Source organism: Gobio gobio (assembly GCF_949357685.1).
Source record: "Gobio gobio genome assembly, chromosome: 5".
Taxonomy (NCBI): domain Eukaryota; kingdom Metazoa; phylum Chordata; class Actinopteri; order Cypriniformes; family Gobionidae; genus Gobio; species Gobio gobio.
Window position 1 is genome coordinate 56,519,512 of NC_137101.1, and position 27,755 is coordinate 56,547,266.

The window sequence follows — 27,755 nt, forward strand, 5'->3', positions numbered from 1 at the left end:
TATATATATATATATATATATATATATATATATATATATATATAATTAAATGGCCTACATTTTGAAAATAAAAAATATAGGCTAAGGCTCAAACATGCGTGTTTATTTTAGTAGGCCTATCTACTTCTGTCAGTGAAACAACATAGCCTACTACAGCCTGTAAAACATTTAAATAAATATCTGTAAATAATCAAAATATAAATAATATAAGTTAAATATTAGTTAAAGAAAAAATGTGTTTATATTTCCTCACAGACGCGCGTCATATGCCTCTTTGCGCTGAAAGGGATGATACGAGCAGGAAAGAAGCATCGTTTTCTAATATCTTCATGTTTTCTCCTGGCTTTCCAAAACTGATACTTGTAGTAAAATGTGAAGAACGAAATTATCTTCCGCAGGGACAAGAACTTAGTATGTAAAAATGTATCTGTCCTACTCCGTTTTCTACTTTACCACAGTAAATGATGTGAATATCGCCTACTCCTAAATAAATCAAACAAGAAACAAACGTTTAATCCTCTAAGAGACGTAAATGAGGATTTGGGAAAATAAATAAGAGATTCCATGTCCAGTAGAATAAAATGGAGTAACTAAGCAGCCCAAGAGCCGATGTTTGATGTTAGCTAAACATTTTATAATATATGTTTAGCAATCAGGATTTGATAGCCGCATTCCTACACTTATAAAATTAAATTCAATGTGGAAGTAATCCAAGTATTCAGAATACGTTACTCAGATTGGCACATGTAATAAACTGTTTTCCCTTATTCATCGTGTCAGGCTGTCTGTTGCGATGTGTTCATCGCGCGAGTTCATATCGCCATGACGATGAAAATTCGATGTATCGTTCAGCCCTAAAGTACACTACAACATAGTAGAACTTATTCACTTATAAACTCTTGCTGCTTAACATACTTGAGTTTGTCCAGCCTGCAGTGTTTGAGTGCATCAACTGAGTCTCCTGGGTGATTGTAGCTCAGATCCAGCTCTCTCAGGTGTGATGGGTTTGACCTCAGAGCTGAAGACATATAATGACAGCCTTCCTCTGTCACCATACAGCCCGACAACCTACAAACACACACAGCAACAGTCCACATCACATTAATTTGGCAGTCAGACGTCACTAACACAGTCATTTGGGTGGAAGCTGTTATTTTTCTGTAGTTTCAGTCACAAAAGTAACAAAAGTGAAGTCAACAGAAACATTTATACTCCAGTGAAGTAGAAATATACTTAAGAACAGGAACAAACTATTTTTACATTATCACTAGACACCAGGGGTCGAAACTTGAAGCGCCATTTTTAATTGATCTCACTGTCATTTCAGAAAACATATTTTTGTGGTCAATTATCATTAGCAGGAAGAAACAAATATTCATCCAAAAATCATTGGACATTATATCTTGCATTTAAATGCAAAGTAAATAAGGCATTTGATCCCACACAGACAACTGTGGCTCAATAATATTAAAATTTAATATTCAGACAGTATATACTCATTGTATCTCTGTGCTTTGATTTTGTTTTTATAAAAAATACTAATTATTTCTGTGGTAGAAAACGTTGTGGCACCAAGATTTAGTGGGTTTGGCTAAACAAGGGTTTGTTATCGCCCCAGGGCCCTACGTGTTCTTAATTCAGGATTTAATCATGTTTATATTTCCCATTTTTATGTTTGAATTTACATTGTGAAAAACAAGGTGGTGTTGCATATTATTTTAACATAGTATCATCATCATATCAGTGTAGATGTAGATGGACCAAAATAAAACCATTAAAATATAAAGTAAATAAGTTTTATGATACTTGGTGCCACAGTGACACTCTTGTCCCAAAAAGTATTGCTATACCACGATACACAATATGTTGTTCCACGGTGAGCCCTGTTGCACCTACACAAAATTTGAGAGTTCCCCCACCTGCCAATTCCCACTTTAACCACTGTATATATAGACGGTTTCATCGGACGCAAGCGCGTTGCCACGGTTACGCGTCTGGCCCGAAGTTAACTTCCGGTCTGTGTTTGCTTATCGGTCTGGCAAGGGGATAGTATGGCGCACTACTCAGTAGAAACACATTTTTGACGTATTATTCTTGGATAACATGATATAAATATTAACGATCAAGCAGAGAGAATATGACACCAGCGCAAAAACAGTGTGTGCGACTCACCAAAAAGCCTTAAATGCTTCATAAATATCCATCATACGAGAGCAGCTTCTAATGTAATTTAGACTGTACGTCTAATGTAATTTACTTGTTATTTATTTTGCTTGTTATCAGAAATAATCTACTCTAGAGGTGATTATTCTGGCTGCGTATACAGTTGGCATTAACATGCGATCACCGTGATCATCAGCCAATCAGGACACGGCGAGTTTACATTTGTTCACAGCAAGTGGTCGTCATCTGGATAACTGATCGCATTTATGTTTCCCGCAAAATATTTAAATGTGCCTTTATCACGGAACACAAAACAACTTTCGCTTTGTCCTCTATTAATGGCAGTGCCCATAGAGCACGGGATTTTTTGTGATGCATTCATATCTCAAATAGAGTACTTTATCTACAAGTTAAGTTTCCCAACATTAATCGTATATTATGAAACAAAGAAACATGTTATTCCGATGCATTGCATGATTGAAGGTGAACGCGCAAGCATTTATATAAGACACTGTACAGAAAACGGCATTACATGGTCCTTAAAAGGTCAGTTCACCCCAAAAAATTAATTCTGTCATTATTACTCTCCCTCATGTCGTTCCAAACCTGTAAGACCTTCGTTCATCTTCGGAACACAAATTAAGATATTTTTCTTCTCCTCTACGGTCTTACGGGTTGGGGTCGACATGAGGGTGAGTAATTAATAACAGGATTTTCAGTTTTGGGTGAACTAACCCTTTAAGGTTTCCCCCACTCTATATTGCAGACAGAAATGGGAGATTATTAATAATAAACATGCTGAAACAATAAAAACATGTAAATTAAGGTAATGTTGCACAATTTAAATGAAAGATGATTGCGCATAAGAAAGATAACGCAACCTCTGTTGTTATTGATTCTTTGCGGAAGTCTACCGGAAGTTAAGTTTGGGCCACAAAAGCACGCATGCGCAGTAATGCTTGTTTATGTTGTTGCCATTGAAACCGTCTATACACTCCCCTAAAGGATTATTAGGAACACCTGTTCAATTTCTCATTAATGCAATTATCTAATCAACCAATCACATGGCAGTTGCTTCAATGCATTTAGGGGTGTCGTCCTGGTCAAGACAATCTCCTGAACTCCAAACTGAATGTCAGAAGGGGAAAGAAAGGTGATTTAAGCTAATTTTGAGCGTGGCATTGTTGTTGGTGCCAGACGGGCCGGTCTGAGTATTTCACAATCTGCTCAGTTACTGGGATTTTCACACACAACCATTTCTAGGGTTTACAAAGAATGGTGTGAAAAGGGAAAAGCATCCAGTATGCGGCAGTCCTGTGGGCGAAAATGCCTTGTTGATGCTAGAGGTCAGAGGAGAATGGGCCGACTGATTCAAGCTGATAGAAGAGCAACTTTGACTGAAATAACCACTCGTTACAACCGAGGTATGCAGCAAAGCATTTGTGAAGCCACAACACGCACAACCTTGAGGCGGATGGGCTACAACAGCAGAAGACCCCACCGGGTACCACTCATCTCCACTACAAATAGGAAAAAGAGGCTACAATTTGCACAAGCTCACCAAAATTGTACAGTTGAAGACTGGAAAAATGTTGAGTCTGGATTTCTGTTGAGACATTCAGATGGTAGAGTCAGAATTTGGCGTAAACAGAATGAGAACATGGATCCATCATGCCTTGTTACCACTGTGCAGGCTGGTGGTGGTGGTGTAAAGGTGTGGGGGATGTTTTCTTGGCACACTTTAGGCCCCTTAGTGCCAATTGGGCATGGTTTAAATGCCACGGCCTACCTGAGCATTGTTTCTGACCATGTCCATCCCTTTATGACCACCATGTACCCATCCTCTGATGGCTACTTCCAGCAGGATAATGCACCATGTCACAAAGTTCGAATCATTTCAAATTGGTTTCTTGAACATGACAATGAGTTCACTGTACTAAAATGGCCCCCAGTCACCAGATCTCAACCCAATAGAGCATCTTTGGGATGTGGTGGAACGGGAGCTTCGTGTCCTGGATGTGCATCCCACAAATCTCCATCAACTGCAAGATGCTATCCTATCAATATGGGCCAACATTTCTAAAGAATGCTTTCAGCATCTTGTCGAATCAATGCCACATAGAATTAAGGCAGTTCTGAAGGCGAAAGGGGGTCAAACACAGTATTAGTATGGTGTTCCTAATAATCCTTTAGGTGAGTGTATATATATTAGTGGTGGGCATAGATACATTTTTTTAAATCTAGATTAATCTCACTGTAATCTTGGAATTAATCTAGATTAAAATGGCTCATTTGAATTCTGCCGAAGGCATTCAGAATATGTGCTCGTAAGTGATCGTTTGTTTTTTTGTAGTTTGAATAATAAATAACTCCTTTCCCTTTAAGACCTGACGCACGCATGGATCCCAAACACTGTTCCTCTGAGCTGGTTACGACTGTGTTTACGTTAAACTCACCAAGATGGGCATTGAGACATTTTTGAGTGCATTTGTCCATTAATAAACTGGAAAAAGGAGCTCATTTTTGCACTTGTATGTCAGAGGCGACTTTATTACGGTATGTGTGTGTGTGTCGCTTCAGATGGGAGCGCGAAATCTGCGGGAATTACATTTACATTTAGTCATTTAGCAGACACTTTTATCCAAAGCGACTTACAAATGAGAGCAATAGAAGCAACTAGAACAGTTAAGGGCAACAGTATGCAAGTGCTGTTAATCTCAGTTAAGAGATTCAGTTAATCTAGCACAGAACACACAGGACAGAACTTTTTTTTATTTTTATAAATTAGACAGACAGAAAATGAATAGAATGTTAAGTGCTATTCTTGATCGGTCAGGTGCTGCTGGAAGAGATGTGTCTTTAGCTGTTTTTTGAAAATGGCTACAGCCTCGGCTGCTCGAAAATGTAAATGTAATGTAAATGTAAGAAGCGAATGAATGTTTGACATCCTCCATTGAAACACTGCCATTATTCAGCACAACACTCTCACAAACACCACATGATGATTTCAGACCATGGAGAAAAACATGCGTTCATCACATCAGGAGACTCTAGATCAGGACAAGCTCAAACCTTCACTGATCAAGAGTTTACAGGATGAACAGATCATTATACAGATTTACATTTATTAATACATTTACATCCATTAATTTATCAACAGAAGATTTTATACTGAATGATACATTAGTGACAGTAATAATAAAAAATATATATTAAATAAATAAAATAAAAAAATTATTATATAATAAAAAGAAATTAGTAGAATTAACGTTATGTGCAACCCCGCACGAAATTCAGACCGGTCACACCAATACTAACACGCTGTCATGATCCAGCAGAACACGCGTTTGCCATGTTCAGAGGGTTAACCAGACTGAATGAGAGGAGGCGGGTGCGTGTCAACTCACTGTCGGTCGGAGAGGAGCGCTCTCAGACTCGTTCTCTCGCCCCTACAGTGCAATTCGGCTAGGTATAAATCCACGCTAAAATATCAAGGTGAAAGTCATCATAGCTTGCGTAGTATAGACCCAGCTCCCAACCCAACTTTGAGAATAGATTAACGGCGATATTTTTTTTAATCGCCCGCTAAGAGTCTCACGTTAATATATATTAGGGGTGTAACGGTACACGTATTCGTACTGAACCGTTTCGGTACAGGGCTTTTGGTTCGGTGCACGCGTGTACCGAACGGTTTCCGAATGCAATCTTTAACAGTTAACAGTCGGCTTGTTTAAAGCGCGGAACACACTTCAATCCGAGTTCCCACACAAACATATTAAGTAGTCAGTTCATTTTATCACAAAATTCAAATGATAAATGCCGTTTTGACGCTCTTTAATGTGACGTGACTGAATAGGCGCGCGTGTGAATGCAATCATCTGTGAACGCGATCGATCATCTCTTCCTAAAGAATAAACATGAATTAATATCTTAAGGTAGTTAAAGATACATTACAACTTACTAAAATGCATCATATGTGGTAATCGCTCAATCAGTGTTTCAACCGCAGAAAGACGTCAATATTAAAACATGAGCTTGAGAATATCACGTAGCATCACATGACCTTACGAATCATTGTGTCCACAGCTGTCAGTTCACTAGAGAAATCAACTCTTTCACTAAACATATGACCTTTATTAGCCGTTATATTCATTATATTCTACTGAACCTGTTACTGAAGTCTTGATTATTTAATGCATGTACATGAAAATGACAGCCACTGTGTATAAATGATTATATTTCAACAACGAATTGGAGAAAAAACTATTTCATAATTAGATTTAGAAGTTATTGCAAAAACTGCCTTATGAGAAGTTTACATGTTTGCATACTGTGTTATTTATTAACACAGTATGCAATGAGTGTTGATTATTAAAGTGTTGAGTGTTGATTATTAAATCTAAAAATAAATAGCAACTGAATTTGGGCTAATAGTTTGGGCTCTGTTGTTAACATTTAATATTATAGTAATGTGTAAGTAAGGGCTCCCTCTATAGTTTACCGCATTATCTTCAATAAACTTTTATTTATAATTGAATGCGTTTAAGGACAGGTACTTTTTTCAGTAAACCTCTTTAATAAATAAAACTTTTAATAAAAATAAATAAAAAGCAATTTTGTAAAACTGTTGTACCGAACCCGTACCGAACAGTGAATTCAAAACCGAGGTATGTACAGAACCGTCAATTTAGTGAACCGTTACACCCCTAATAAATATACAGTGAGGAAAATAAGTATTTGAACACGCTGCTATTTTGCAAGTTCTCCCACTTAGAAATCATGGAGGGGTCTGAAATTGTCATCGTAGGTATTGTATTATATATATATATATATATATATATATATATATATATATATATATATATATATATATATATATATATATATATATATATATATATATATTCAAACGATAAATGCCGTTTTGACGCTCTTTAATTTGACGTGACTGTATAGACGCATCAGTTCAACTTAAAGCAGCAGCGCGATGCGCGAGTCAATGCGATCATCTCTTCCTAAAGAATAAACATAAAATAACATCTCTTAAGGTATGTTGAGGATAGATTACAACTTACTGAAATGTATAATATGTCATGTATTCACTCAATCTGTGTTTCAACCGTGGAAAGACAATAAAACAGCTTGTAAACAAGGTCACGTAGCATCACATTTACCTCAGTATTCAGTGTCCACAGCTGTTAGTTCACTAGAGAAATCAACTCTTTCCCTAAATACATGCACTATATCAGCCTATATATTCTTTATATTCTACTGAACCTGTTAGTGATGTCTGGATTATTTAATGTGTATTTAAATAAATCTGTCATTATATTTCAACAACGAATTGGAGAAAAAAGCAATTTATTATTAGATTTGGAAGTTAATGCAAAAACTGCCTTATGTGAAGCTAATGAGTGTTGATTATTATATCTAAAAAATAAATAGCAACTGAATTTAGGCTAATAGTTTGGGCTCTGTTATTAACCTTTAATATTATAGCAATGTGTAAGTAAGGGCTCCCTATATAGTTTACAGCATTATCTTTAAGAAACGTTTAGTTATATTTGAATTTATTTAAGGACAGACATTTTTTTTCAGTAAAACAGTGTTGAATAAAAAAAAGAAAAATTGTAAAACTGCTGTACCGAACCGTCAGTTTTGTGTACCGTTACACCCCTAATATATATATATATATATATATATATATATATATATATATATATATATATATATATATATATATATATATATATATATATATATATATATATATATATATATACACACACACCATGTACAGCAATCACTGAATAATTGATTACGCCTTTCAATTACATCTGGAAGAGAATTACATACATCTACTTTGCAGAATATATATTTGCTGGCCATGCCTCGTGGGAAAAATAGGAAAAAACTGAATGTTGAATCCATGTTTGTCAAGCTCCTGTCTCAACGTCTCCACAGGCCTCTTCCTTTGAGGCTAGTGGTGATGTTCTGGGCCACCATGTCAACAATGCTCTTGTTCCATTGGAAATAAACTGAATGTTCCCAAACTTTAATTCTGAAAAATGTTTGGACACTCACAGTTGTTCAAGAGGACTACAAATGTGCACTATCAAGAAACATGGTCCAATACTTATAAATATGTAGATTGACAGTAACTCTTTAGATCTGTTTTCCAAGCTTCTCTAAAGGAGAGGCTTTGATTTCTTACATGATCAATTTGGGTAACTCTGATTTCATTTGAAATTCATCATATTATGATATTATGATAATCAAGCACTTTAACCCTTAGGCCCCTTAGGCTATTTTGTGGCCCAGAAGAAGTTTTGACATGTTCTAACATTTGTGTATTTTTTTCAGTTGCTTTAAAGCATATTCATGGCTAAAGTCTGATTACACTGTATTCAGCACAAACAGGGCTACAGTAATATGTGAGCCGCATGTACATAAAAGTTTGTAGTTTTGAGAAAATAATGTTTATGCATAGTTTTTTTAAAAACTAAGGCTATCTAACACACTTTAAACATTTGTTCACAAGGCTTTTCAGAACAGGACTGTATTGTTTGTAGCTTATTCACAAAATCATGTTTAATTTAAAAGAAGTAATCTGACAATACGTTTTCTTTACATAAAGACTTTAGACCTACAGTACTGTTCAAAAGTTTTATATCTTAAATAAGTAGTTTCTGCTCACCAAGGCTGGATTTATTTGATCCAAAATACTAAAAACAGTAATATTATGAAATATTTTTACAATTTAAAATATTTTTTTCTATGTGAATACATGGTAATGTGTAATTTATTCCTGTGATGTTAAAGCTGAATTTATCATCATTAATCCAGTCTTCAGTGTCACATGATCCTTCACAAATCATTCTAATCTGATGATTTGATATATGCTCAACAAACATTTCTTATCATTATGAATGATAAAAAACAGTTGTGTATTTTTTTTTTCAGAATTCTTTGATAAATCAAAGATTTAACCCTAAAAGACCTAGAATATTTTTGGGGTGCCTGACTTGCCTCTACTTTTCTTTGTTTTTCTCACCCATTCTAGCAGTTAGCATCAAGTGTCATATATCATTTTAAACAAGAGAACATGACACGTTTCCATCTAGCTTATTTGAAGTCCCAATTTTACATTTATTTAGTCTGAGAATGGATTAAATTAATAGAATTTTAAGAAACAGCTGCAAAAATTTTGTGTTTTTACTGTGAAATCAAACAGAACTTCATGAAGTTTGGATTTTTTCCTTTAGAAAGTTAGACTTGGTTGTTTTAGACTTCCAGATGAAATTTTGTCTACATGTAACAATCCCTCAGCAAGTTATAACATGTATTATAATATTACTAATGATATTTACTAATATAATATAAACTAATGATCAACAATAATTTATGTTTGGCTCAGGGGAACAACCCACATCTGTTTCCTTGACGAATCAATGCTCCAGATTTTGATGACGCATACACGCTCACCACGGAGCCTCTGAATAATCAATCGCGAGAAATGTGATACTTCTGAAAATCTGAGATTCTCCTCTTAACGGGGCATTTTACTTAGATTTAACCCTCTCGAGTCGGCCGTCGCGCCGGCGTGATTGGCTTGCTTTTTTTCTTATCAGTGCCAAAGAGACTCAAATAACTCAGTCGTTTTTTATCATTCAGGCAAGTGTTATACATCATTATAATCTGTTAAGTTTCAATTTTTTTGTGTGTACAGTCACAATTAAAACAAATTGTTGTGCTTTTTGCAAAATAAAGAAATCAAACATGATGCGCGATCTGCAGCCTCTCTGTCAAAGACGTTCATTCAGATAGTCTTCAGAAAATAACCTCTAGCTTAGTGAATACTTGTCTCACAAACATGAGACATGCGTATGTCTAAAGAAACGCTGAAATGTCAGGTATTAAACACTGTAAACAAATTAAAAACAAATATTCTGGGTTTATGTAATCTGGTTGAAAGCAGAGAGATGTTAGTCGTTCCTGAGCGGCTCATTATACACTAATGCGACCACGCCAACGAAGCATGCGCTCTATTGAGATTCAAATACCGGCCTGAGGCTCCGGAGGAGACGATGCCCACACACACATCAGCTCAAACTAACACATCAAGTACTGCATTCCTACTTCAACTACATCGTTTTGAGACGCGTTTAATAATCATGGAATGATTCACCATGACAAGCTGTTCATTTCTGAAAGAAACGGATTCCACCGCTGTTTGTAAGTAGGCAAATTTTACTCTGTAAGCATCTGTGAATATTAAACGCAAAAACCTGCACAAGGACACACTGAAGCTTTCTTTGTATAAATTAGCTCAAAATGACTGTCAGATGTAAGTAATTACCTTGACAAACTATACATCATTTAAAAGACCTAAGACTCAAGCTTCCATTTTTGACTTGTTTTATTCTCAAAGTCATATAGTGACCGTAATTTGTTAATATGTGTCAGGAGTTATGAATATGAAAACCACGTTGGTGAAAAGATTGTAAAAGATTGTAATATGAGCCTCAGCTGATGTCATTCATAAAAAACTCCTCTATTCTCGTCATGAAGACTCACGACAAAACAACATCCCTCAGGGCTTTTAGTTCAAAAGTGTGCAGATGAGGAGAAATATTGATATATTCTCATATGTCTGTGTCAAATTTCTATACAGAGAAGTGTTATTTCAATCTGTTGTGTTTTTCAGTTCATACTGGCAGCCGGAGGGCGCTCTGTGCACATGTAGGCCATATATAGCACGCATGAAGAAGATACCATGTGACATTCTCTCTGATATAAACAGCTTCCAGAAATCGCTATAACATGCAGATAGACACGTTTGAAGATAATAAACACACAATCGCGACAATATATGGCTTATCTGTGTTATTTATACCATGTTTATACCATGTTGGCTTGGCTATTTATAACATTTGACTTGTGATATTAAGTAAGTTTGGAGTAAAAACATGGTTTTAATCTCATTAATTATTGTGTTTTAATAAATTGGTGTAATAAATCTTAAATTATGATTTAATAAATCATAAATTGTTGTGGCAGATAATACAGATATGTTTTAAGTTTATGAAGCAACATAGGCCTACCTGAAGCTCATTCATTATGCAGCTCATTGATGCGGGCTATTATGTCCTTTGTTATCGCAGGTGCTATCTCATCATTATTCATTAGACATCACACCTCCTCGCATATTGGCTTTGTGAAGAGAAACAGTTGTACAAATTTTAAATCATAAAAAAATCATCATAAAAATTGTTTTATGTGAATATTTATGTGAGTAGGCTCAATGATTCTCACATCAGTATAAAGAAAAAACTCTATGGAAATACAAGATGGAGTCAAAAGTCTTGTGGACACATATCTATTGTGTGTTTTGAGACCTTAATTTTAAAACAAAGTTTTTGGTCTTTTTCAAAAACCGTGCATAAACATTTTTCTCTCAAAAATAAAAGCATGTACATACATGTTGCTCACATATTATGGTAGCCCAGTTTGTGTTAAATACAGTGTAATTACACGTTTGCCATTACTGTGTTTATAAGCAACTGAAAAAAACACAAATGTAAGAGCATGTCAAAACTTCTAAAGGGCCCCAAAAGAGCTCAGACTCCAGAGGGTTAAGATTGAAAAGTTTTTAAACATTTTAGAACGATAGTTATTTTTAGCCACAGGCGGCTGTCTAGGTCTTTAAGGGTTAACCCAGAGGGAAGTTCAAAAGAATAACATTTATCTGAAATAAAAAGATTTTGTAACATTATAAATGTCATTACTGTTTTTTGATCAATATAAGGCATCTTTGTGAATTATTCCTGTATTAATTTCTTTCAAAAAACAAAACAGCAACACAAATCTAAACTCTTACTCAGCCCAAACTTTTGAATGGTAGTGTATAATGTTACAATAGATTTCTATTTCAGATAAAATGCTGTTGTTTTGAACTTTATATTCATTAAATAATCCTGAAAAAATTGTACACAACTGATTTTAACATTCATAATAATCAGAAATGTTTATTGAGCAGCAAATCGGCATATTACAATGATTTCTGAAGGATCATGTGAAACTGAAGACCAGAATAAATTGCATTTTAAAAATATATCCAATTAGAAAACAATTATTTAATATTACTGTTAATATTACAGTTCCCTTTCGTTCAGTCACTACGACGTACGTTAGTGACTAACGAATGGGGGTTTCGCTTAGAAGCCTATCATCTTCGAGAATTCAACAGCGCCCAATGGCAGTGCCAATGCCATGGGCATGCGGAATTTGCATGCGTAACTCCGCCCCACCTCGTGGGTATATAAGGAAGTACGCTGGCAACATCGCATTATGTTTTAGCTTTGGAGCCAAGAGCATCTCTTCACTCCTACAAGCCTGAATTCTGAAGTCTTCTCTTCAGTCTTCGAGACGAGCGGTTCTCCAGGGTGTTGGTGTTATGGCGCATTCCAGCGATCTCGCATTGCCTGCCTGCTGATCTGTGCAGTGATCTGCAACAGCTGTGTGTGTTATTACTGGGCGCTTCGGCACTCTGCAGAGCTTTCCTCTCACAAAAAGAGCTTGCGCGTGGCACGTCTTTTTCAAGACGGTTCGCCCGTGCACTTCCGGGTGCGATCGATCTCCGCTGCTGTCTATGGGCGCATTCACTGCTCGACGTGTTTGGGCTTCAGCACGTTCAGGCAGTGATTGTGGATGTGTCATGTTCCCACTGCGGGAACGTGACCATCGCGATGTCGCGGTCGAGACTCCGCAAGGAGAGAGAGTCCCCTCTGCCACACTCCAATCTACCGTCTCTGAGAGAGGTGGTACTTTGGCTGGTGGCCAGGGTGACCTGAGGGCAGTGCGTGGTATAAGAACCCTGACGATCATTCCTCGAGCCACGCCCCCCTCTCGCATATCGCTTCCCGCGAGTGCTGGACTGAAACAGCGGCCCGTCTCTGACGCCTCGTTCGTTTCGTTCACACTCCAGATAGCGGCGAGATGTCGATCGCCGCATCCCAAGGTGGGCTAGATCCTTTGGGGATGACGATTAGGTTGTGCTCCGCCTCCGGGTGTGTCAGCACTGCCTGATCTGACCTAGAGTTGATAGCCATGTTATCTCGGGCAGCCGCGAGCCTCGCGCTGGTGTGGAACTCCGCCCAGTCGCGAGTGCTCGTGGTTGCGTGATCGGTTTTTGTGGGCGGCACCCGACAGCTGTTGGGCCCCGCCCCCAATGCCTTTCGCTCCCGAGGTGCATGAGGAGATCAAGCGGTCCTGGAAGTCCCCGTGCTTCCCGTGACCGTTTGGTGGCCTCCTCCGCCTTCTCGGCCCTTGATGGGGCCGCGGCCTAGGGTACACTGGGCCCCCCCCCCCACTGTTAAACAACTCTGTTGCGCACTACGGTGTCCACGGAGGGCTTTGACGTGGTGTGGCTGTCCTAAGCACCCTCCCTAAGCCTGTGGGCTCGTCTACTTCGGTGGCGTGGTCCTGCAGTGCTATGGGGTAGGCCGCCGCCCCTTTGCACATGCACAAGGGTGGAGCTGACCCAGGGCTCTTTGTTGAGCTGCGTGCCGCCACTGATCCCGCCCTCTGGGTGGTGAAGGTGGCCACACCACTGCATGAAAAGTGGGATTTTCGTCAGTATGTGACACTGTAGATTGCCGTGAAACTTCAGGTTTACGACTGTGCACGGCAATTTGCAGGCAACACCGAAAACTGCCGTAAATTGTCGGAAATTGACATGGGCCTTGCTTGGCAGTTGTCCCCCCATGACCCCCCCTCCCCTTAATTCTAGGGGAGGCTTTATCATGTAAATGAAGATGCTGTGAGCTACACAAATGCAAATCAGAGTAGCAGCAGGGGGAGTTTTATCTAGGTTCTGAATTTTTTTGACTAAAACAAGTTTAAAGTTTAAGTTAAAATGTTAACTTAAATTTAAGTTAAATGTACTCGTTTTAGTTCACATCACTAAATTTTTAGGGCAACCAGTTTGCTCCAATTTTTTAAGTAGATTCAACTTGCCCGGGCTCACAGTGTAGATTAATTACTCTATATGTCATTAGCAATAACCAATGTTATGTAAAAAAAAAAATAACAATACAGGACAGCAGTGAAGACAGCAAGACAATGAACCAAAGCACACAAATAAATCAAGTAAAGCATACAGTTTACATACCAAAAAAATTTTTTCCACCCTGCACTGTGAATGATTTTTTAAATGGCTATTAATCATAAATGTGAAAAGTACAAGTTTGTGTGTTTATAGTTAAGTCAGATTGTGTTTTTCTGTAATTGTCATTTAAATTGAGCTCACACCACATTTTATGAATTATCAATGCAGATTTTCAAGAGGTGGTTTCCTGGACAGGGTTTAAATTATGCCAAGACTAGGCCTTAATCTAGTTAATCGTGAGTTAAAAAATTGTTGCCTGGAACAAAGATTAAGCACAGATTACTAACACCTGGACTAGAGTCCTGAACTAAAATAAACTGGATTCATTTACAGTTTTATCTAATTGCTTACACACAATTTCTGAAAATATGGCTCCACTTCTTGTAACTCTACACACAAAACACACAAAACATCAGACATCTCTTGCAAAAGCAACACTTTGTGCAAAACTATTTTAACTCTTCCAAAAATGTTGTTTTTGCATATATCTAACTACACACAAATATGCACAACTGAGGAATTTACAGTTGAACTGAAATCAACTGAACTGATTCAACACTGAAGTCACTTGAGCTGAATATTGACATTATATTGGCTTGTTAGAGCCGGTTTACAGCAGAATTTGTTTTGAACTTGTTTCTGAAGCTGCTATGAAAAAATATATTTTGTTGTATGCATATTCTTTCTTTCTCAAACCTTAGTTTTGATTTCTAAGTGATCAATTTATGTATAAGTGTTTTCACACATGATCATTGGCTGTATGGGTCCTCAGTAAATTAATGTGGCATTTAAATGGCAAAAGTCATTCTTGTCTCTATAACTTATGGCTTCCTAAAGACACGTTTATGGGTAAATAAAATATTAATAATGTAAATAAAATGAATATCAAAACATATTTTAAATATAATGAAGTCATTTTATTATAGCACTCATCAGATGTTCCTGGAAACAAAACAGAGACAGAACAGTATAAACAAACTATACAACAAACTAAACACCAAATTACAAAAACATTATTATGTGAAAGTGAATAAAGTTGTGTGTGTGTGTGTGTGTGTTTTCAGTTATAAATATGTGCTGTGTAAATTAGCCTATACTTTTAGAAATTATATATAGCCTAACTTTAAAAAACCAACAATAACCCATATAGATAAATTATAATAATTGTATAATATTAAGCATTTACTTAATATACATTGCAACATTAGGCTACTTTACTCTAGCACAGTAGTCAGTTAAGCAATTAATTAATATCTTATATTAATATACATAGCCTAGGCTACATCTAAAGGTAAGTCTGCTTTAAAAAAAAAATTACACTTCGACATGTACAGAATGTGCGCGTTAAGAAACACGTTCAAATGTGTCTTCTTAACATGTTAAAACTGTGCGTCGACTGTGTGTGTATGCCTGTTACACGACCAGAATGTGCGTGTCTACACATACAAAAGAAACACGTAAAAAATTGCTGCGTTGACGCGGAAAACAGGGCGTGTTGAAACGGTCTTAAGTCACGCGTTTCGTATAAAGAGATTTGGCCCCGGGCGCGTTCCATATTAGAGCCCTAGTCCAATGACGTGCGAGGTCGAGGTCATGGCCATGACGCGTAGAAGACGAGCTTTAAGCTTTTTTGTTTTTTTACATTTCCTATGTTTTTTGCTGCTTTCCTTTTTCGCGATCAACAATGACAGGACACCGTCTTCAACTCAATCTCTGCATGGACGCGACAAACTTTTTGGACTCATTTTCAGGAGGCTGTCTTCGTCTTCACAACTCTGAGGCAAACTGCAGGCGCTATGAACCACAGCATGGGTAATGTAACGTTACGATATAAAGAATATGCTTTTATTCAGCTGTATAAGGAAATGGATGCGTTAATAGATCCGAGCTTAAAACTGCACATTTTGTTTACACAGACTATCCTCGCCTCATAACGAAGCCGTGAGCTCTTATCTGCTTGGAGCGATTTCCGCCAGTCCAGATTTAACCGCTGATCAAGACGACATTGTGTGTAACTTAAAGGTCCCATGGCATGAAATTTTCATTTTATGAGGTATTTCAACATTAATATGAGTTCCCCTAGCCTGAATATTGTCCCCAAGTGGATAGAAATGTTGATCGGTGTAAAACCGAGTTCTGGCTGTCTTTCTCTGCCTTTGAGAAAATGACAGGCCAGACGAGCCAATCCTGAAGTCTCCTGGTTTGACGTCCAAGCAGGAGCGGTTTCCTCCCTTTCCTCCACCCAGAGAATCTGGCACGCCCATGCAAACGCTCAAGAGATCATTAACGTTACTTGTGAACGAGTGAAAGCTGGCAGTTTCTCAGTGTTTGGATGTACAAATGAAAACAGAAGTCTTTCTTCAGTTCCTTCTGATCTGTGATCATTGATTTCTTATGTGAAGCTAATTATTTATTATTCGTGCACACGCTGCGGCTTCTCTCTCTCCCGACAGAACGGTGTTTTCGTGTTTTCTATCTTGTGAGTCAGTGTTTTTGTACGTCCTCGTCGCGTCTATCTGTTCTTAAATGTGCATACAGTCGTTTCTGCTCAACATCAGCAGAGTAGTCTGTATTAGACTGTACAGCAGCATCTTTAGAGATAAACCTCACACACGCCGAAGCTCGGCCTTCAACATCCCCGACCCCCAGTACTGCATCTGGCCCACAGCGGAGGCACCATACGCGGTGCGAGATTGAGCAGACGGGGGTAAGCGTGAGGGTATCTGGGCTAGGCTTGCCAGCTTTCCCCACAATAAACTGGATTACATTCGATTACTGCTGTTGTGTCTTTGTTTGCGCTGTTTAAGTTACTCAATGCGCGTCACTGACGCTTTTCATATAATTGGAACATATCTGGAAATACTGCTTTAATCAACACTTACTAACTCGTTCATCTCGACAGCTGTAATGGTACATTGCATGTGTGACAAAGTTGGTAGAATAAGGATGAAGACGACTCGGCGTGACTGGGACTCGTGTTTATTCAGAACTCTCAGATACAAACACAATAAACTCGCGCTGACAGACAGCGCTTTCACAACTCAGTAGTTACTATAAATAACTTTGTTAGCAATCGCTCCGTCTCTGTGATGTCCGGTTCGCGAAAGAATCATTCTTTTGAATCGGTTCTTTTTAGTGAACCGAACCAGTTCACCAAATCGGGCTGAATCGTTCTAAACGGTTCGCGTCTCGAGTCAGCGCTGATCCATAATTTACTAAAGTTACTAACTTTCTGACATGAGTGACAGCCCCTCCGACTAGAAATAAACTAATAACCGGAAGTATATACTAGTAACTACAACAGTTCACCCTGAACTGAGACATGCTGAGAGAACTGATGAGAAGTGAACTCAGGTCCATCCGTCTCTCTGGCAGCAGCTCGTGCGTCGTAGACCTCGTTAGACCACGCCCCCTCCGCTAATTTCAAATGCAAAGATGTCAGCCAATCACAACAGTGGGCGTTTTTACTGAAGTCTCACAGCAGACACGCCTCTTGAAGCAGGGCATTCAGCCACAGGGCAAACAGCAGTATAGACAAAATGCCTTTTATTTCTAAATTATGACATTTTATGATGTAAAAATCATACTAACAATATAAGTACACCTCAGGAAACACTATAAAATAATAGAAAAATGCCATGCCATGGGACCTTTAAGTATAACTTCTGTTTTTCTCATTCCTTGTTTAATTTTACCGTGACTGTTTTTATTAATACCAGTCTCATGTAATTGTTTTCCAGCTGCCTGTAAGACGTATTATGAATTGACACGCCGGAGCTTCAGATACAAACAACCTGAACTTACATAGCAGGCGGAAACTGCGAAGTTTAGCTCGGAGTCGATCAAGAAGAAAAAGGGTAAGATTTATTATATTAGATCCGTTTTTTGTCAATGTGAGTATTTTTCAGGTTGCTTATTGTCTTTATGGATTGTATTACAGTTGCTGGAAGCGAGAGTGTGCTGGATGAGGTGGACGTTTGGAAGTCCGCGACCATTGAACTCATATCTGACAAGGAAGACGGCTTTGTTGACGGGGTGTCTGGATGGATTGTGCGGCCACCGCCCTCTCGCAGCCTGGAGCTCGACGAACTTTACATTACATTACGAGACATTACTGCTGCACTGTACATAGTTGTGTGTTTAACAATAAAGCTCTTTCTTTGAGTAAACCGCTGTGTTTTATAAATTAAGCCCTTTCTTTGAATGAACAGCTGTATGCTTATAAATGAAGCCCCTTGTTTGAATAAACGGCACGGTCCGTATAATTTTCCCATATATTCCTTGATGGTATGAATACTTCATAGCACAATAACATTAATATAAAACAAATTATTACAACATAAATTATATATTTATTATTATTATTGGGGTTTACATTTAGAATGAGCCAGGGGGACCAATAATGATTGGTTTGCAGTGATCTGCCAACCAATCACGAGGGATTTCTCTTTTTTAAATGTAGTGGCTTCAGCCAATAGTGAGTGAGTAAATTCAAGTCTGGCCGTTGACTCTCTGGTTTCGCTGCTATTCATATGCAAATTAGAGGTGTCGCACCTCCGCGGGCTCTCTCAGCGGGGGGCTCTCCACCTACGTCATGGTTCGTTTACGACAATTTGTGGCACAGACGAACGCGACGTTCGCTGCCTCTAAATTGTCGAAAACTGCCGAAAATTAGGGAGATTTCCGGGAGTATACAGGCGTTTACGGGGTCGAAAATCCCACTTTTCATGCAGTGACGCTCCCTCGGTCGGGCGATGTCCACAGCTGTGGTCCGGGAAAATTTCCTGGCCTTACCTGGTGATATGGGGGGGTTGACTGAGCCCGCCTCCTCAACTCGCCCATATCCCAGGCTGGCCTCTTCGGCGGCGCGGCTGAGAACTGCGCCCAACAGTTCTCGGCCGCCCCAGAGCAGACTGAGGCTGTAACATGTACTGCCCCGGCGGCCAGCTGCTGCCTCCACCCAGCCGCCGGCACAGTCGCCTCAGTCTGCTCCACGCCGAGGACGCCCTCCTAAGGCTCCCGCCCCTCCCGCCCGGCCCAAGCAGCAGCCTTCACCCGGGCCGGGTGGCAGAGGTCGCCGAAGGAAGGCGTCACAATCCGCTCAGCCCGCCCCGCGCCCCGCTAAACGAGAGGCCAAGCGGCGTTCCTGAGACGGATGGCTCAGGGATGGAGTATTCTTTCCAGGAGATGGTAGCAGGACCACTCCTTCCCCCGGTGGAGGGCCGGGGGAGAATCCTTTGTTCAGCTGCTGGCCCACGGGTCAGCAGCAACCTAATTTGGTCAAGGAAAGAATTAGTACTCCCATCCCTGAGCCCACAGAGTCCGGTGATGACAGTGCGCGCCACCCACGGGTCCCGCCACTCGCATCCCACTCTGTCGCCAGCCTCCTGGCAGAGCAGACCCCCGTGGAACGTGCGTCCTTCCCTGGTCTCCTCTGTCAGGACGCAGCAGTTAACCGTGCCCCCACACTGGGACGCCCTCAGCCTCCCATGTCCGGGCCGGTGACGCTGCATCGCTGCAGGCCCACACCGGGTACGTCTGTGGTCCGAATGACCCCGCTGGTACAGTATCTGGGAGTCTGGCTTCAGCTTCCAGGGCTGTCCCGCTGGGTCGCGAGGACCGTCAGGCGCGGCTACGCGATTCAGTTCGCGCAGGCTCCTCCCTGCTTCCGGGGAGTCCGTTCCACTATGATCCCCCCCACTGGCTTAAGCCAAATGATTATTTCGGTCTTAATGAGTCTACTCCGCCAGGATACTGTTATAAGCATGAGCCCCGTCTGATTGGTCGTGGCGGTGGTGTTGCAACAATCTATAGAGATATTCTAAATGTTACCCAGAAAACAGGTCACAGGTTTAATTCATTTGAAGTACTAGTGCTAAATGTTACGCTATTAGATGTAAGAAAGAAATCCGTATTATCTCTAGCCTTGGCTACTGTGTATAGACCTCCAGGGCCCTATGCTGATTTCCTAAAAGAGTTTGCAGACTTTCTCTCAGATCTATTGGTCAACGTCGATAAAGCATTAATTGTTGGAGATTTTAACATACACGTAGATAACACAAATGACGCGTTAGGGGCTGCGTTTACAGATCTATTAAATTCCTTTGGGGTCAAGCAAAACGTCACTGGTCCCACTCATCGTCTTAATCACACACTAGATTTAATTATATCACATGGAACCAACCCAACCGATATAGATATTATACCACAAAGTGATGATGTCACTGACCATTACATGGTAACTTGCATACTGCGTACTGCTGAAATCTGTCATGTTGCGCCACGTTATCGGCCAGGCAGAACAATCCTTCCAACCACTATAGATAGATTCTCAAATAGCTTACCGGATCTGTCTCAGCTGCTCAGTGAACCCAAACAAACAGATGAACTAGAGGAAATGACTAGCAGTATGAGCACCATTTTCTCTAGTACATTAGAAATTGTAGCACCAATTAGATTGAAAAAGGTTAGAGAGAAAAATAAAGCACCATGGTACAACAGTGCTACACATGTTATCAAGAGAGAAACTCGTAACTTAGAGCGTAAATGGAAACAAACTAATTTAGAGGTCTTTAGAATCGCATGGAAAGAAAGTATGTCACGTTATAAAAAGGCCCTAAAAGCAGCCAGAGCTGAGCATCTCCGCAAACTAATAGAAAATAACCAAAATAATCCAAGGTTTTTATTTAACACTGTGGCTAGACTAACAAATAAACAAGCATCGCCTGAGCAAAATATTCCGTCACAGTTTAGTAGTAATGATTTTATGAACTTCTTCGCTGACAAAATAGAAAGCATCAGAAACAAAATTGTAAATGTACAATCATTAATGATGTCTTATGATTCAACCGCAACTATCGACCCTCAAGAACTACTACACCGCTTTACAACTATAGGACAGGAAGAGCTAAATAAACTTATCACTGCATCTAAACCAACAACATGTTTATTAGATCCAATACCCACTAAACTACTGAAAGAGTTGTTACCTGTAGTGGAAGAGCCTCTTCTCAATATTATTAACTCGTCTTTATCTTTAGGTCATGTTCCAAGAATATTCAAGTTGGCAGTCATAAAACCTCTCATTAAGAAGCCACAATTAGATCATAATAACCTAGCAAATTACAGACCAATTTCAAATCTTCCATTTATGTCTAAAATACTAGAAAAAGTTGTGTCCGCTCAATTGTCCTCTTTCTTGCAAGAAAATGATATCTATGAAAAATTTCAATCAGGATTCAGGCCGCATCACAGCACAGAAACCGCACTCGTTAAAATCACAAATGATTTACTTCTAGCTTCTGATCAAGGCTGTATCTCAATACTAGTTCTACTCGATCTTAGTGCTGCGTTCGATACTATAGATCATAAAATACTATTAGATCGACTTCAAAATTACACTGGTGTTCAGGGACAGGCATTAAACTGGTTTAGATCGTATTTATCAGACCGCTACCATTTTGTCTGTCTAAATGGGGAAAAATCAAAGATAACATCAGTAGACTATGGGGTGCCGCAAGGATCCGTGCTAGGCCCTCTGCTATTCTCAATATATATGCTGCCACTTGGTAATATTATAAGAAAACATGGAATTAATTTCCACTGTTATGCTGATGACACTCAATTATATATTTCATCACGACCAGATGAAAACTTTAAATTATCTAAACTGACAGCGTGTGTTGATGATATTAAACACTGGATGACATGTAATTTTCTGCTATTAAATTCAGATAAAACGGAGGTATTACTTATTGGTCCAAAAAACTGCCCACAAAACCTCTCACAATACAATTTTACCTTGGAAGGATGTCCTGTCGCTTTATCCACTACAGTAAAAGACCTGGGTGTTATATTAGACCGCAACTTGTCTTTCGAAAGTCATATTTCATATGTTACAAGAACGGCATTTTTCCACCTTAGAAACATTGCCAAGCTACGTAACATGCTATCTATTTCTGATGCAGAAAAGTTAGTTCATGCATTCATGACCTCGAGACTAGATTACTGTAATGCTTTATTAGCTGGTTGTCCTGCATCATCGATAAACAAGCTACAGTTAGTCCAAAACGCAGCTGCTAGAGTTCTTACTAGGTCAAGAAAGTATGATCATATAACACCAATTTTATCATCTCTACACTGGTTACCTATTAAGTTCCGTATCAATTACAAAGTATTGCTACTGACCTATAAAGCCCTAAATGGTTTAGCTCCAGTGTATTTAACTGATCTTTTATCGCCCTACAATCCATCGCGCTCTTTAAGATCACTAAACTCGAGGCTTCCGGTCATTCCTAGGATATCTAAGTCCACTAAAGGAGGGAGGGCATTTTCACATTTAGCTCCTAAACTCTGGAATAGTCTTCCGGATATTGTTCGAGGTTCAGACTCGCTGTCCCAGTTTAAAACTAGATTAAAGACGCATCTCTTTAGCCAAGCATTCACATTATAAATAAGTTTTATACTACAGTTAAATCGCACCAACAGCATTAATATTCTGAACAGCAGCTATGCTAATTATTTCCCATCTGCTTTTCTGTTGTTATCTCGGGACACTAGTCCCGAGGTAACTAGTTCATCAGCTCCAGTTTGTATCCAGCCTCTCATGGAGACTTCAGATGCCCCTGTGATGAGACGACTCGACGCCTGTGAAGAGACGACTCAACGCCAGCGTTGTTATGGCCTAAAATAATACATGATTGATTAACTTATCCTAACATTTTTCTTTAACATTCTCTTTCTAACATTTTTCAATGTACATTTATGAAATGCACTTTCTGGGAAGCTGCTTTGAAACAATGTGTATTGTGAAAAGCGCTATACAAATAAATTTGAATTGAATTGAATTGAATGATCAGGGCCAATGCCCCCGTCATGCGAGCGGAGATTGCCACCCTACTGGCGAAGGGTGCGATCGAACCTGTCCCTCTAGCCGAGATGAACTACGGGTTTTACAGCCCGTACTTCATTGTACCCAAAAAGACCGGTGGGTTACGGCCGTTCCTGGACCTGCGCATCTTGAACCGTTACCTTCACCGGTTTCCGTTCAAGATGTTGACAGCGAAACGCCTTTTTGGATGCGTTCGTCCAGACGATTGGTTTGCAGCAATCGACCTGAAGGACGCCTACTTCCATGTCTCCATTTTGCCTCGACACAGACCGTTCCTACGGTTTGCTTTCGAGGGGCGGGCATTTCAGTATGCGGTTCTACCATTCGGGCTATCTCTGTCCCCTCGCGTCTTTACGAAGATTGCCGAGGCAGCCCTTGCGCCCCTTTGGCAGCACGGGGTTCGCATCCTGAACTACCTCGACGACTGGCTCATACTGGGCCACTCTCGAGAGCAGGTTTGCGGACACAGAGATTTGGTGCTCCATCACCTAGCCCGTCTGGGCCTTTGGGTCAACTGGGAGAAGAGCATACTTTGCCCCGCGCAGAGGATCTCTTTTCTCGGTATGGATATCGACTCGGTCGCCATGTGCGCGCAGCTTTCGAGCGAGCGCGCGCAGTCTCTGCTGACTTCCCTTCGTCAAGTCGAGGGCAAGAGTGCGGTTCCACTGAAATGGTTTCAGAGGCTCCTGGGGCATATGGCATCTGCAGCCGCGGTGACGCCGCTCGGATTGCTTCATATGAGACCGCTTCAGCACTGGCTACGCGATCGAGTCCCGAGATGGGCATGACGGTCTGGCACGCTCCGGGTACAAGTGACTCGGGCCTGCTTACAGACACTCACCCCGTGGTCGAACCTCCAGTTTCTACGGACCGGTGTGTCCTTAGAACGAGTTTCCCAGCATACTGCTGTATCAACAGATGCGTCATCCACGGGTTGGGGTGCCATGTGCAATGGACAAGCAGCCGCGGGCTCCTGGACAGGACCCCAGCGTCTTCTGCATGTCAATTGCCTCGAGTTACTGGCAGTACGGTTCGCCCTGCACCGCTTCCGAGCCATGCTGAGGGGTCAACATGTACTAGTCAGGACAGACAACACGGCCGTAGTAGCGTACATCAACCACCAGGGCGGTCTACGCTCCCGCCGTATGTCTCAACTCGCCCACCATCTCGTTTTATGGAGTCAGAAGCACCTGAGGTCCCTTCGTGCTGTTCACATCCCTGGAGACCTGAACTGTGCAGCCGACGAGCTGTCACGGATTCAGCCTCTCCCCGGAGAGTGGAGACTCCATCCCCAGACGATCCAGCTGATATGGGAACGGTTCGGCGACGCACAGGTAGATCTGTTTGCCTCCCAGGACTCTTCCCATTGCTCCCTGTATTATTCCCTGACCGAGGGCACCCTCGGCATGGATGCACTGGCGCACAGCTGGCCGTCAGGGCTCCGCAAGTATGCGTTTCCCCCAGTGAGCCTCCTTGCACGGGTACTGTGCAAGATCAGGGAGGACAAGGAGCAGGTCATGTTGGTCGCCCCATATTGGCACGGCCAGACCTGGTTCTCAGAACTGCTACTCCTTGCGACAGCCCCTCCCTGGCCTATTCCTCTGAGACCAGACCTCCTTACTCAGAGACGGGGCACCTTTTGGCACCCGCGTCCGGCATTCTGGAAGCTCCACGTGTGGCTTCTGGACGGGACGCGGCAGGTTTGAGTAGTCTTCCACCTGCGGTGGTCGCTACCATCACTTCCGCTAGAGCTGAGTCTACGCGACGTCTATATGCGTTGAAGTGGAACCTCGTCGGCACATGGTGCTCTTCCCGCCAAAGAGACCCCTGGAAATGCCCGTTTGGGTCCGTGCTATCGTTTCTCCAGGAGGGGGTGGGTCTCCTTCCACCCTTAAAGTGTACGTGGCCGCAATATCTGCCCACCACGAACTCCTGGGAGACAAAAAGGTAAGTCAGCACGACCTGGTCATCAGGTTCCTGAGGGGGGCGAGGAGACTGAATCCTCCTCGCTCTCCTCTCGTTCCCTCTTGGGACCTCTCAGTAGTCTTAAGTGCTCTGCAGAGGCCTCCCTTTGAGCCTTTGCGGTCGGTTGAGATTAAATTCTTGTCTATGAAGACGGCTCTGCTGACCGCATTGGCCTCTCTTAAGAGGGTCGGGGACCTGCAAGCATTTTCGGTTGACGAAGCGTGCCTTGAGTTCGGGGCGGCTAACTCTCACGTGATCCTGAGACCCCGGCCCGGATATGTGCCAAGGTTCCCACCACTCCGTTCCGAGATCAGGTGGTGAACCTGCAAGCGCTGCCTTTGGAGGAGGCAGACCCAGCCTTGGCATTGCTCTGTCCAGTACGCGCTCTCCGCGCTTATGTAGACAGTACGCGATGTTTCAGGACCTCAGTCCAGCTCTTTGTCTGTTATGGTGGAGAGCGGAAGGGAAGTGCTCTCTCGAAACGGAGGTTGTCTCACTGGATAGTGGACACCATTGTTTTGGCTTACCAGCAGCAAGGTCGACCATGTCCCCTTGGGGTCAGGGCACACTCCACCCGGAGTGTGGCCTCCTCTTGGGCTTTAGCGCATGGCGCCTCGCTAACAGACATCTGCAGAGCTGCAGGCTGGGCGACACCAAACACATTCGCCATATTCTACAATCTCTGAGTGGAGCCAGTGTCCAACTATGTACTCGCCCATATGGGTGGCCGGTAATGGGCCAGGCTCAGGTGTCTTCGCTTGCTCGCCATTCCACTCCACGGACTGGATACGTGCGATATTTCCTCAGGTGAGCTCCCCGAGAGCCCTGAGCTCCTCCAGCACTGCTTACGCCGACATCAGTTCAGTCTGCCCTTTCGAGCCCAGACCCTCATGTCCGGCCAGGTGCTCCGTGTGCATGGTTCCCCTCCGGCGACCGAGTATTTCGACCGAGTATTTCCACCGTAAGCCTCCTTTTTGAGCAGGTGTCCTTCCCTCGGCAAGTCCCTGCCATCCCTAGGGTTAAAAATCCACCTTTGGCTGGTACCCTAGAGTTCTTCAATATGCAGCCCTTAGCGGGTCATATGTGTATTCTTAAGTCCTCCCTACGGGTAGGCATCTTGGCATTCCCTCACTGGGATATGCTTCCCAGTGTACCTTGGTAATCCTGTGATAAGTGGGAGTCCTTCATCCGTACTAGTCTTACGACAGGGTACTCACACTTACGCAGGGCACTGGATGACAGCTGAGTGGCGTTGTTGTATTGGAACCCCCATTCGTTAGTCACTAACGTACGTTGTAGTGACTGAAGGAAAGGGAACGTCTTGGTTACGTATTTAACCCTCGTTCCCTGAGGAGGGAACGGAGACGTACGTTCCTTTGCCACGTCAGCTGTGCTGCCTGGAACGCGGAGTTCAGTCTTGGCTCCTGCAGCAGTAACATAATGCGATGTTGCCAGCGTACTTCCTTATATACCCACGAGGTGGGGCGGAGTTACGCATGCAAATTCCGCATGCCCATGGCATTGGCACTGCCATTGGGCGCTGTTGAATTCTCGAAGATGATAGGCTTCTAAGCGAAATCCCCATTCGTTAGTCACTAACATACGTCTCCGTTCCCTCCTCAGGGAACGAGGGTTACATACGTAACCAAGACGTTTCTGCTGTATTTTGGATCAAATAAATGCAGCCTTGTTAAGCAGAATAATTTTTTTTGAAAACATTAGAAAATCTAAAACTTTTGAACGGTAGTTTAGCCCATACCATGAAAACAACACAGAGCAGTGGTAAAAAAAAATACAGTGCAAAAGAGACTTTCAGGGAAAAAGTGCAAACAGGGACAGTGCAAGATGAATGAAAACTAATTAGTCTCTCTATTTGAGCGTGCTTGCCGCACGTCTACATTTAAAATAACGAACATGAGTGCACAAAAGACACAACATATGAATGGCCCCTTAGTCAGTGGTTACATCAGCGTATCAGTCAATAAACGGGACAGTCATGTACGGGACATTTAGGCCCAATAAACGTGACATCTCGGCTAATACAGGACATTTGGCAACCCTACTTTTATATTATGCTGTGTTTAATATTATAGAGCATAAAAATATCCCCATGCCATACGTGTATCTTTATTTAGCATTGAAAGGTTGCCTACCTACTTCATCTTTCCGTTAATTTCCCACATTTTAGTCTGGCAATAGTTCAACTAATAGCCTATGTAAAGTTTATACATCAATAACGCTAATATAAGTGAGAAGAAATGTTTTACCTTAAAAATTCTCATGTTAAAATCACGGTAAATCCAAGGTAAACTCACAGCACGTCTTCCAAGCTCGATGAAAATCATAATGATGAATTCTTTGTTTTGAGGTGATGGAGAACGTTTACAGGTTTGCGCTCCTTCATGTGGACGATTTGCATGTGATTCGCTTTGTGTGTGCGTGGGTGAGGTCACATTAAAGATAATGAGGCTCAGCTGGAGGAACTTTGCCTCTCGCTGTTTTCATACGGATTACATAAACAAAGAATATATATTTTTTATATAATTACTTCATTTAAAAGTAGACATT

The 27,755-nt window shown here is 41.3% G+C and overlaps 1 protein-coding gene across 1 annotated transcript in view; it reads right to left on the bottom strand.

Annotated features, from left to right (window-relative positions):
• The window catches only part of LOC307126581 (NACHT, LRR and PYD domains-containing protein 12-like), a 176,083-nt gene that overhangs the window by 80,201 nt on the left and 68,127 nt on the right, over positions 1-27,755 (bottom strand). Inside the window, exon 10 of the mRNA XM_079817177.1 lies at positions 916-1,068. Within this exon, the coding sequence (XP_079673303.1) occupies positions 916-1,068 (153 nt within the window). The remainder of the gene's footprint in view (positions 1-915; positions 1,069-27,755) is intronic.